The following is a 13,447-nucleotide window of genomic DNA, read 5'->3' as shown; positions in this document are numbered from 1 at the left end:
AGGAAGGGAGAGGGAGGGAGAGATAGAAACACCAATGATGAGATAGAATCATTGATTGGCTGCCTCCTGCACCAACCCCACTGGGGGGTTGAGCCCGCAACCCTGGCTTGTGTCCTTGACCAGAATCGAACCTGAGACCTTTCAGTCCGCAGGCCGACGCTCTATTCACTGAGCCAAACCAGCTAGGGCTAAGGTGGTTATTTTTTTCCTGCGACATTGAGAAACCTAGATGTTCTTGCTAGCCCTTTGTAGTTAGTGTCTTCTTTCTGTTTTTCTTTCTTATAGATTGCAGTGAGAACCTGATTGGTGCCTATATGCTCTTGTAATGGAGCAGTGGAATTATTTGTTTTGAATTTTTAACTCATTAAAAAGTGATAATACATGTGCTTTATAGATCATTTGAACTGCAGAAAAGAGGAAAATAATCATCACATATAATTCTATGTAAAAAAGCTATTAACATTTTGCATTTTGACTTGTTTCCAAGAATGAATGAATTAATCACAAAGTCATAATATGTATATAATTTTATATTTAGCATTTAATACTTAATATTAATCATAGGCATCTCCCTGCATCATTAAAAGTTCTTAATAAACATTTAAAATGGGACATATCGTCCATTATTTGGAATTTTGTAACATTCACCAGAAACTTTCAATAACTGCTTTCCTTTGTAGCATTCATAATTTGAAAATCAAAAAGGTTTAAATTTGAAGCTCATTTAAAAAGCTTACTCTATTTGTAATTGTATCCCAGTGCACAGAGATATTTAGATTTCTGACTTTGTTTTTTAAAGTTTTTTGTTTTGTTTTTGGATTCCAGTGACTGTATGGTTTTTCTTCTTTAATTTTAGAATTCCATACGACATAATCTGTCTCTGAACAAGTGTTTCCTTAAAGTGCCTCGATCCAAGGATGACCCTGGAAAGGTAGGATTTGTTTTCTTAAAATAATTGGATTCTTCATTATATCTATTGTCATGTTTGTACCTAAGATATATCTGTTAAAATCAAGAAAAATAATTGGAACGAGAGCATTCCGGTTCATTGATCAGGACTATTTGTGAAAATAGCAAGTCCTCCTTCAGCCCACTCCCACCTACCCCGCCCCTATCCTGCCCGCCGTATCCCCATTTTAGTTGGTATGCTTTAAGGACCAGCGGCAGGGAGAACTTTCTTTTTAAACAGTGGGCAACTAGCTAGTATAGAGCTGGTCCTCTGTTATAGTTTGCTGTTTCTAATCTAGTTTTTGTTTGGTTATTTTCTTAAGTGTATGTATTAAATTTGGTTTTTGAATTGCTTGTTAGGAACCACACTTTATTAAGTATTACATACAAGAGGTGGATTTGTATGTAATTGAGAACTGGAAGTAATTTTTACCCTGAAGTTTTTTCTGTTAATTTCCTTCTTTTCTTAGTTGCTGTTTTTTCCTCTTCATTCCATTTATCTCCTGCCACCGTTATTACATTTTTAGTATTTTATCTACAGAGACTTGTTTGTTTCAATAGCCTTGTCAACTGCAGTGTGGCCTGAACTTGGTACTAGTTGCTTGATTTCTAAGCTCAGTATTTGCTTGGACCCTATTTGGTTGTCATGATAAATTATTAGATTAGGACTTTGAGGCAGTGTATCTGTTAGCAAGCATGCATTCTTGTTTGGATGTTTGCACTTCTTATCTTCTTTAAGCTAAGTGTCTCTGGAAAAAATTTTCTAAAATGAAAGCCTGGTCATATTATCACCCTGCTTAAAAGTACTCCCCAGTGTTCTGTAGATACTTCTTTTATAAAATATCCTTTACTATATTTTTCTTGATCTGCCTTTCTAGCTATGCTTCACCCCATTCAAGACCCACGGTAAGGAATTACTTGGTTTCTCAAACATGCTTTTCAAATGGTCTTCTTTTTATAAAAAATATTTTTATTGATTTCAGAGAGGAAGGGAGTGGGAGATATAGATAGAAACATCAATGATGAGAGAGAATCGTTGATTGGCTGCCTCCTGCACGCCCCCTACTAGGGATCAAGCCCGCAACCTGAGCATGTGCCCTTGATTGGAATCGAATCCGGGACTCTCTAGTCCACAGGCCGACGCTCTATCCACTGAGCCAAACTAGCTAGGGCCATCAAATGGTCTTCTCTTAATGCGCAAAGTCCCCTTTCTCTACTTGTCTGGCCTACTCTTTGTCTTTTAAGATTGAGCTTCAACATTACTTCTCTGAGGCTAACACCCCCCCACACCCACACACAACAAATGAATTTGTTGTTCCCTCTTTTGAATTCCTGTTACTTTGTCATCATTGTAACAGTTCCTAACTAGTTTTTCTCTTCATGGACTTACTTATTTCTGATTTATAGCAACTTTCACATAGTAGCCAGCGATCTTTAAAAAAAAAAAAAAGTTAACCTAATCATATGTACTCTTTGTTTAAAATCTTAATTGGTTATCTACTGTCCTTAGGTTAAAGTCTAAATTATGAGGGTAGGGATCATCTATATATATAAAAGTCTAAGATGCTAATTGTCCCTGCAATTGTTTGACCGTTAGAGCAACTGCTATGACGTGCACTGACCACCAGGGGGCAGGCACTCCAACTGGTAGGTTAGCTTCCTGCTGGGGTCCGGCTGATCGGGACTGGGCGAGACAGGCTGGACATGCCCTGGAGCCCTCCTGCGGTCCCTCCCCAGCCCTGATTGTGCGCCGTTGGGGTCCCTTGGCCTGGCCTGTGCCCTCTCACAATGGGACCCCTTGGGGGTGTCAGAGAGCCGGTTTCGGCCTGATCCCCACTGGCAAGGTCAAGGGACCCCACTGGTGCACAAATCTGTGCACTAGGCCTCTCAGGTATGTATATAGTTTACTTGTTAGCCCCAGTTACTTGTGCAGTGGCTGGTGGCACTGAAGAGAATGAATATATCGTATCCTTTGCTAGATGGCTAATTTCTTAAGGTTAGAGATGGAGAGTTATTAATTTCTATTGAAAGCAGGCACTCTTAAAAAACTAATGTTTTATAGCACCTACTATGATTTGCCCATTAAGTTGGTTCTTAATAAGATTGAATAGGTTATTATAATAGTTTTCTTATTTGACCTAGTTTATTATTTGCCTGTGTTCATAACTCTCTAGGGTTGAGACTAGGAATTGGTAAAATTTTTCTATCCTTTAAAGCAGGCTTATTATAAAAAAGGAATTACAAATTTTTATATTTACTTCATTGCAATTTTCTATGGACAGTGAGTATATATGAATCTGACAGAAAGGGTTCTTAAGAGTTTAGGAATTACCTATTTTATTAGAGTTCTATAAAGCAACTAATTAGATTCTGTAAACATGTGGCTTAGATTTAATTTTTAAAAGAGGATTAAGTCATTTTAAAAAACCCACACATGAAAACTATATTATGTACTAAATTTATTTATTTATTTATTTTTAAAATGTTTTTTTTTTATTGATTTTTTTTTTTTTGAGAGGAAGGGAGGGGGAGAGAGAGAAACATCAATGTGAGCAAAACATCGATTGGCTGCCTCCTGCACACCCCCTACTGGGGATTGAGCCAGCACCTTAGGCATATGCCCTGATTGGTAGTTGAACCTGCAACGTTTTGGTGTAAAGTACAACGCCCCACCAACTGAGCCACTCCAGCCAGGGCTATTTATTGTTGACAGTATTACAGATGTCACCCATTTCCTGCTTCTTTATCCCCTTCCACCAGCCCCCGCCCCACCCCAGGCCTTCTCCACGCTATTGTCTGTGTCCATGGGTTATGCATATATGCATGTATGTTCTTTGGTTAACTCTTTTCATCTCCTCCATTATGTACTAAATTTCAACCAATTGGAGATCTGTTTTTGTTTTTTTTTTAAAAACCTGCTGTCAGGTTTTCTTTTGTGCAGAACTTAAAAGCTTTTCTCCACCTTAGTCAACTAATACCATGGGGTTAAGGGAGATGTAGAAAGACATATATTACTCTTTACAACTATTCTTTTTGAATCAAGATTGTCTTACTGATGTGCAACCAAAACAAAATACGGAAGTAAATTGAATCCTGAGAGGTAAATAAAAGCTTTCGATTTTTACCATTAGTCTCTAATATTAAACTTGTTTTTATCAAAACACATTATTGTTCTCATTGGTTTTGGTCATAATTGTAAATATCGTAAAGTACATTTAAACTAAAAGAGTCATTTTAATTTTCACTCTCAAGGTGAGAGTTTAATATCCATTGTCCTTACTGATTTTGGTCAGAAATAAATGTAATCTCATAAGATACATTCATTTTAATTTTTGATATAAAAATAAAATTTTATTTTAAAAAAGTTCCATTGCTTAAAAAAAGTTTTGAAAACCTCAGATCTAGCCCATTTTAAATAAGAGAAAACTAAAGCAAATAAATTAGGAATGACTTACCCAGGTTCAGTGTAGAAATAGAACCCAAGTGTATTGGCCAGACTTACTTGCAAGTCACAGAAGCCCATTACAGACCAACTTAAGAGAGAAAATATCTGCAGTAAGAACTGGAGTCTGGTTCTTAAATTTTCTCACCAGGCATGTCTCTTTACATCCCTTAGCTTTTCTGGTGGCTGCATTTCAGCCCATTTAGTAGCAGAGATGACCATCAGCAGCTTCTGGCTTACATTCTGCACCTGGAGTATAGCAAATGTCTTAGAATGAATGCTGAACAAGCAGAATACATTTGGTTTCTTGATTCCTAGACTGGTGCTTTTTCCACTGTGCCAATCTTCCTTGAGAGGGAGGCCAAAATGTTAGTTAAGTTTGGGTACTTATGAATTGTTTTTTCTTTTTGTATTACAGTGTTTCCTGGCATTTGAGGAGCTTTTCCAAAACCACCCTCACCACAGTGGGAGAAAACCATTGAGCCAAGGTGGGGTGGGAGTAGTTTTGATCTTTGGGTATGGGGTGGACTTTGACCCCTTAGGATTTTGCTAGCTGCTACTATGACCCAGATGGGTCCAAGAGAGAGAGGTAGAAGTAGCTTATACAGCATTTTCTTTCTCATCTTTTTATGGTATAGCTTCCTGTTCCAAGTATTACCAGAGCGGTATGAAGGCTAGCCTAAGCTTGAAGAATATTGTTGAATTACAGATATTTTTATATGGCCATTTATTTTTGATTCAATCCTTCATTTCCTAGAAGCTGTTGTCATAAAAGTTCTGCAATCCATTTACAAACAGCCACATTATTGTTTTCTTTAAAAAGAACACAAACAAAATGAAATTATATTTTGCATTGATAATTGCTGCTTTTTGGAGGACAGATTTCTATTTTCTCTTTCCTTGATTCCAACCCTGTTTCTTCATACTGCAGTCTATCCATTTCTTTATTCCTCTCTTTTGTCTCCTCTTTTCTCATTAGTTTTACTTTCTGTATTTTTGTCTTTTTTTTTTTTTAACAGTCTTTATGCAACTCACATGTCTGTTACTTTAACCTTAAAGAAAGGTAAATATTTTGCTCATATTACTGAAAAACAAATACTATCAGCTAAATTTAGTTTAAAAATATAGAGTTCTCTTTCTTTGCTTTCCACTGAATCTTTTCTCAATCTTGTTCTCTCTTACCTCATAAAAATGATACTCTGACTTTAAAGGAAATAAAGGGTTGTAGGAAATGGTTTCAACAATTAATTAGCAGCAATGGGCTGTAATAAAATTGATAACTAAGAAGTTTAGGACACTGAAGGCAACTGCTTGTCCTGGGAGAGATAACTATAGTGAATTCATAGTAAAAAGCTTTTTCCCCCTGTTTTTAGGGGATGGGGTGGATAAAATTTTTGGCCTGGGTTTGGGAAGGTTGTAAAACTTAGTGGCTGTGAAGTTTGGGGTCTCTTGGTTTGTAAGGAAACAACAAAGTCACCGCTAGAGAATTACCTATTGGAAGTTCTGAGATAGTGATTTTTTTTTCTATTCCTCTCCTATCTCATAGTATAAGGGACCATAATTGACTGATCTCTTTTTCAAAGTGTATTTTTTTTTTTTTGTCAAGTTAGTATTGCATTGTATTTATTTGTAAATTGACTATTATTTGTTGCTATCCTGTTTTGGTCACTTTATTTGTGAAAAGATATAGAAAAATTGGAAAGGTTTGAGGGAACATAATATATAACATTAAGTGATGAGCAGTTTTGCAGGAATAATAGGTATGTACCTTGAAGAAGGAAGATAAATGTGTAATTTTAATACTAGTCAAATTAAGAGCATGATTTTTGTGAGAAATAAGTTGGCCTCTTATCTGTGTCTTTGTATAAAGCCAAACATTAAGTAGAATTTAAAGATAAGCAAGAGTTTGGTTGGACAGAAATAAGGACATCATATTTATCGGAGTGAAGAAAAACATTGGTGGGGATCCCAAGGGAGGTGTTAATTTGCCATTTCTGAAACACTTAAAGGATAGTTGAAATTACTAACATTTATGGTTTTTAACTTATGGTAGGTAAGAACCCCAATTGAAGGCTGGGAAGAAGACATACTCAAGTTTAGCTGAGGGACCGGTGAGAACAAAGTTGAGATAGAATCAGGAATTAAGGGAATTGAGATAAATACTAACATGAGATCCAAGAGTGAAGAAAGGATTGGTGCCAGTGAATGCATATTAAGGCAAAGGTTGATTATGAATGTGAGACAGTCCATTAGACAAACCAAAGTTAGAAAGTCGAGAATAAGAAGAAGCATTCAGAGAGGGTTTGAAAGATTGTGTTAGATGAGGGTCTGATGCAAAGAGAACACTGCAGAAACAGAAATAAGTGCCAACCTAGAACCCTGATGGTATACACTGTTAGGCAAACCAGTTTAGTTACAGCTGCCTGTTATTCCCATGTGCGGATTCTCTGTTCTCTTCCTGATGAAGAGAGATAACATTCTGTGATCGGCCACTTTTTCTTTTCCAGATCTAAACTTTTAAAAAATGTTTTGCCCCAAAGTTAATTTTTAAAAAAAAGTATATATGGTAAAATTCACTCTTTGGTGTATAATTCTAGTAGTTTTAACAATCCATGCAATGTAACTAACCATGATCAGAATATAGAACAGTATTGTCCTTTGGTAGATAGCCCCTTTCCCCACCCCCAGACCCTGGCAACTATAATTTTGCCTTTTTTAGAGTTCATATAAATGGGACTCAGACAGTGGGTGGCCTCTTGAGTCTGGCTGCTTTTACTTAGCGTAATGCATTTGAAATTCAGCCATATTTTGAGTATCAGAAGCCATTCTATTTCATATATTCCATTATATTGGTATACCACAGTAATGACCATTTGAAGAACATGGGGGTTGTTGTCAGTCATAAGTTCATTTGACTATCAAGTCCTTTTCTTCTAAGCTTAGACTCAGTAATTAACTTGACATATAGTGAGATAGTACAAGAAAATGTTGAATTAGCCTAAACTAATAACATAATGGTCATACTGAATTGCTTTGTGAGTTACACTAAATATAGGTGAACTCTTAGAAATCAATTGCGATATAGTAAAACATTATTTATTTCCAATTTAAAAATAATAATTTTGGAAAGGATCCTGTTAAGGCATTGATGATTTAAAAACAAGATAAAGATCTGGCCGGTGTGGTTCAGTGGTTCAGCGTTGACCTATGAACCAAGAGGTCAGTGGATTGATTCCCTGTCAGGGCACATGCTCGGGTTGTGGGCTCAATCCCCAGTAGAGGGCGTGCAGGAGGCATCCAATTGATGTTTCTCTCTCATCTGATGTTTCTCTCTATCCCTTTCTCTCTCTCTGAAATCAATAAAAATATATTAAAAAAAATAAAAACAAGATATGGCCAACTATTGCTTATTAGAACATACTATTTTTAACATTTAGAGGAACCATTTACTATACTATAATTAATATGTTAATTACATGTTTTTAATCCATTGATTAAGAGTCAATTTCCTAATGATCTCTCTTGAGCACACTTAGCTTAATTTGATAATCAATATATTTAGAAGTAATAAAAACTAAGAATGTTCTGGGGACCTGAACTGGCATTGGAATAGCTTTTGTCCATGCATTCATTGTATTAGCCAGCCAAACTGCTTGGCTTTTAAGTACTTCATATTTTACTGTTCGAAGACTATTTTTGTGGTATGAATAGAGTGACTATTAACCTTCTGTTTAAACTAGAAACTTCTGGGAATAAAAAGGGTTGTTATCCTTAATTATGCTTAGGCAACAGTTATAAACCAAGACTGAAACTGGGAAATATGTTCACTCAATCTATGGTGCATGCAAATGCTGTGCCTTGGACCTATGGGCATTTTACCAGGAGCAGCATCCTAACATGGTAGAGGGTAAAAAACCCCCCAAAACTTAAGAACTGGATTGCCAAATCTAAACTGGGAAAGTAAAAATAACAACAACATTGAGACATGATATGAAACCAAAGAAGTCAGGACAAAAGGCACCAAACACTATGTTTGAGGCTTCTGAAGTGGTGTGCATTGAGAGCTAAGGAAGCGCAGAGAATAGTCTGTAATGATTCACTTTACCACTGAGCAGTAGGTTAGTTAAAACATAAAATTTATAGATTTAGCCATTTGGAATGATAGGCTGTTTATGATAGGGACTGCTTTCCATAGCAATATGAAGTTAGTATTAGCTTCTTGGGTTTACTTGTATTTAATCAGATAATAGCATTTTTACTAGGCTATTTTTAATCTGGGGGCTGTTAAAAGTCACATTAGTGTGTGATAGAGCAGAATATTTTGTGTTGACAAAACTTCTATCAGAAATAAATTATTGGAATAATTAAAATGTACTTTATTTGAAGTGAAAATATTTTGTAATTTAAGAATGCTGCCTAGTTTTTAATTGGGTGCCACGTTTTTCTCCTCTAGAATTAATCATTGCTTTAGGATATGTTGAAGATTGCTGTTGATTCATATTTTGAATATGTGTTCAAAGCTATACAATTCTAGTTGTGATTTTTCTTTGGGATTTTACAAATCAAAACATTGTAGTCTTTTTCTTTAGGAGGACATTAGCTTGTTGTACCAGAATTGTTGATATGAATTAATAATAATGTTTACATTATATATTACTTTATAGATTAGGTATTTTACATGCATTGTTTCAATCCTTCAAACAGTTATATAGACAGGCCCCATCTTTAGATAGTGATATTTATTTAAGTTCTTAGATTTATCCATAGATTAGTTCGCATAAACCTCACATTATTGAACTCCTCACCTAAGTGGGAATCATTTGGTATATGCTCTATTTATGTCTGGCTTGCTTCACTCAGTTTAATGTCTGTGTTGCTATTAGATATGTTTGTTTCTTATTATTACTAAGTATGTATATACCACAATCTTTTTTAAAAATATAAGTTTTTATTGATTTTTTTTTAGGGAGAGAGGAAAGGAGAGGGATAGATAGAATCATCGAAGAGAAAGAAATATCAATCAGCTGCCTTTTGCACACCTCCTACAGGGGTTTGAGCCCACACCCAGTCATGTACCCTGACCGGGAATTGAACTCATGACCTCTTGGTTCATGGGTCGACATTCAACCACTGAGCCACACCGGCCAGGCTATAGCACAGTCTTTTTTATCTGGTTTATCTGTTGGTGGACATGAGGATTATTTTCAGTTTTGGACTGTTATAAACAAGTTACTAGGAAATTTTTGTACAAGTTTTCTATGGGCATGTGTTTTCATTTCTCTTGAGTAATAGAACAGTTGCTTTCGTAGATGGAAGATTTTAAGTAATTGCCAAACCTTTCCCCAATGTGGTTGTGTATCTTACATTCCCGTTAGCAGTGTGTGAGAGTTCCAGTTGCTCCACATCCTGGCCAATAGTTGGTATTACCTGTCTTTTTCAGTTAAGTCATTTTAGTGGGTATGAAGTGGTATTTTGTTACGGTTTTATTGTGAATTTTCCTGATGACCATTGATGTTGAGCGTTTTTCTTGGGCTTATTGGTCATTTGTATATCTTCTCTTCTGAAGGTTCTTTTGAAGTCTTTGCTATTCTTTTTAAAATTTGGTTGTCATCAGTACTGAGTTCTAAGAGGTTTTTAAAAATATATTCTGGATATGTCCTTTCTTGGATTTATATTGTGTAAATATTTTTCAGACTTTTTTGTTTCCATAATAGTGCCTTAAAAAGAGTAGACATTTTGAATTTTGAAAATATTAATTTAGTGATTAGTGACTTTTGTGTCCTGTCTGGGAAATCAACCAAAGTCATAAAGATTTTCTCCTTTGTTCTCTTTTGTAGGTTTTTATAGTTTTATTTTACATTTACGGTAGGTCTGTGATCCATTTCAGATTAATATTAATGGTAGTATGTTTAATCTTCCTGTTGAATTGTACTTTAATCTTTATAAAATATTCTTAATTACTTAAAATACTGTCTTGAAGCTTTCTTTGTCTGATATTAATATAGCCACTACACCTTTCTTAGCAACTTCATGACATTTTTTTCTAGTATTTTTCTTTTAGTCTATAAATTACTTTGTATTTAAAGTGTGTCTCTTATAAACAGCATGTAGCCATTGGTTCTTGCTTTTTAAATTCAGTCTAATAATCTACAATCTAATTGGAGTGCTTAGTCTATATTTATTATGATTATTAGTATGATTGCTATTTTAATTTTTGTTCCTGTGTGGCTTCATTTTTGCACTCTTTGGGATTAATCAAATAGTATATAGATAGTCTATTTTATTTCATCTAGTGACTTCTTAGCTATGTTCCCTTTATTAATTTTTAAGTAGTCATTGTAGAGCTTAATAGTACTAACAAGTTAGTAGCTTAACTACTAACTTATCAAAGTCTGTTTAGAGGTAATGTTATACCACCTTTCACTTCATACCACTTACTAGTTTCTTCTTCCCATCTATTTCCTGAAATATCCTTAGAACAGTATAATTCCATTTATCTACCCATCCCTTTCTTTGTGCTGTTGTCATATCTTGTACTTTTACTTACACCATAAATCCCACCTTAGGATTTATTTTGTTTGCTTTAAACAGTTCATAGTGTTTTAAGGAAATTATGTTGAAGAAAATATTTTCCTAATTATTTACCTTCCCTGATGTCCTTTTCTGTAAATCCAGGTTTCACTCTGATATCTTTCCCCTTTAGCCTTACTGTATCCTTTGGCATTTTTTGTAGTACAGGTCTTGAGGCAACATATTGTGTAGACTTTTGTTTATCTGGAAAGGTCTTTATTTTGTCCTCACAATACATTTTTTGGATATGGAATCTTTAAGAGTTTGCAGGGTTTTCTCCACCTCTCAGAACTTTGAAGATTTTTCCTTGGCCTCCGCTATTTCTGGTAAAAAGTCACCTGTCATATTTTTATTCCCCTGTACGCAATGTGCCCTCTCCAGACTCAATCCCTTCTTTGGCAACTATCAAGAATTTTCTCTTTAAATTTAGATTTAAACAGTTTGACGTATCTCTAATTTTCTTGTATATTTTCTGTTTGGGACTTCTTTTAGGATCAGTAACAAGAGGTTTCATCCGAATCTGGGATATTTTTAGTCATTATTATTTTTTAAGAACAATGGACCCATTTTCTCTTCTTTCCTTTTAGTATCCAATTAAAATATGATAGACTCTTTGACCTTGTTTCACAGGTCATTGAGGCTTTCTTTACTAATTTCCCCCCTTTTTCTTTTGTTCCTGAAATTGAATAATTTTTACTGATCTATCTTTAAGGTCTCTGGCTCTTTGACTGTCCTACTTGTTGTTAAGCACATCTGGTGAACTTTTTTCCAATCATTGAATGATTTAAGTCTAGAATTTCCATTTCATCTTTTCTGTGTATGTTCAGAGATAATTGGTGAGATGTGTTCAACCAATTGCTTTGATGCTGGAACATTGGGGTGTCTGTTATCCCCAGCTAGCTCCTGGATATAAGATACAAAACAGTGAGCCACTGATTCACTGGGTTTTTATAATTAGAAGATACTGTCCTGATCTAATATCATTGATGTTTTGAGATCCTGAGTTTTTATGTGAAAACAAAGTAATTATAAGAAATGAGTTTTAAAAAAAATTATTTAATGATAAATAACTTGGATTATTTTGTCACCTCCAACTGGTCTCCTTTCTTTAACCTCTGCTTGTCTTTGCTCCATTTTCTGCATTGTTGCCTGGTACACAGGTAAAAACACCATTTTCAACTTCTTACCTCTAAAGCTTCTTACCTCTAAACTTTATATTCAAGCTATATTGCACTATTTATCTTGCATTTATGATGCAGTTTTATATTTTCATCTTTTTGCCCATATTCTTCATTGTATCTAAAATAGTCTTTCTTTCCATCTTACTCATCCTTTAATACCCACCCAGCTCAAAGGTCAGCATTACTCTGAAAAGAGATAGCCTTCCTTTTTTCTCCCCTCTCACCTTTTCTTTCTCCCTGTTTTTACCTCTTTTCTTTTTATTACTATAACTCTTTGAGCATACCACTGCTAATGCTCCTGAATGATATATTGCCTGTATTTTTATTTTTATCTTTTAAAATATATTTTTAATTAATTTTAGAGGAAGAGAGAAACATCGATGAGAGAGAAACATCAATCTGCTGCCTCCTGCATGCCCCCTACTGGGCATTGAGCCCTGACCTGGAATCCAACCATTGACCTCTTGGTTCATGGGTTTGATGCTCAACCACTGAACCACACAGCCAGACTCATGCACAATCTTTTTTATATTTATCTGTTGGTGGACATTTGGATTATTTTTAGTTTGGGGCTACAATCACTGAGCCACACCAGCTGAGCTGTACTACCTGTATTTTGATCTATTCCACTCATTCCTGAGTTTTTTCTTGACAAGGATTGGGTCTTTGACATGTTCATAATATCTCATATAAGTAGTAGATGCTTACTTAATGTTTATCACAAGAATGATGTTTCCTAGTTAACTAAGTAGTAGTTGTTTTTTTCTTAAAGAAACATTTCTAATTGTACATTAATTCTCTTGCTGTTTTAAATTAAGACTGGTCTTAGGTGTTCTAGAAATTGTCATTTGGCTTCTTTTTACTCAGACCTTTTCTTTTGATCAGGAAGGCAGGGATCAAGAATTTAACATTAACTCACATATTTTGAATCTGAGAGTATCTTTGGAATTCTTATTCTTCAAGTAGGTGAATTGCTTGATTTTTTGTGACATTAATGACTAAAGAGAACTTTTATAAAAAACTGATACGGTCCAAAGTAAAGCCAGGAAACAACCAGAAATCAGGAGACCTGAGTTCTTTCTGGACAGTACCCACTGATTTTGCGTTGTGACAAGTGACTTTTAACTGTGTTGGGCCTACTACTGCATTAGGTTAGAGCTTCTTGATTCCTGTTTTTTCTTAAGAGAGTATTGTTATTGAGATAAAATTTACATACCATAACATTTACCATTTAAAAGTATATAATTCAGTATATTTTCAGAATTGTGCAGTCATAACCAGTATCTAATTCTAGGACATTTTCACT

The 13,447-nt window shown here is 35.0% G+C and overlaps 1 protein-coding gene across 1 annotated transcript in view; it reads left to right on the top strand.

Annotated features, from left to right (window-relative positions):
* The window catches only part of FOXJ3 (forkhead box J3), a 99,331-nt gene that overhangs the window by 36,228 nt on the left and 49,656 nt on the right, over positions 1–13,447 (top strand). The window contains exon 3 of the mRNA XM_081085585.1: positions 857–931. Coding sequence (XP_080941711.1) covers positions 857–931 — 75 coding nt within the window. The remainder of the gene's footprint in view (positions 1–856; positions 932–13,447) is intronic.

This window comes from Myotis nattereri (assembly GCF_964212035.1).
Source record: "Myotis nattereri genome assembly, chromosome: 3".
NCBI classification, from domain to species: Eukaryota; Metazoa; Chordata; class Mammalia; order Chiroptera; family Vespertilionidae; genus Myotis; species Myotis nattereri.
Note: the sequence above shows the minus strand (reverse complement) of the source record. Positions and strands in the feature narration are given on the sequence as shown.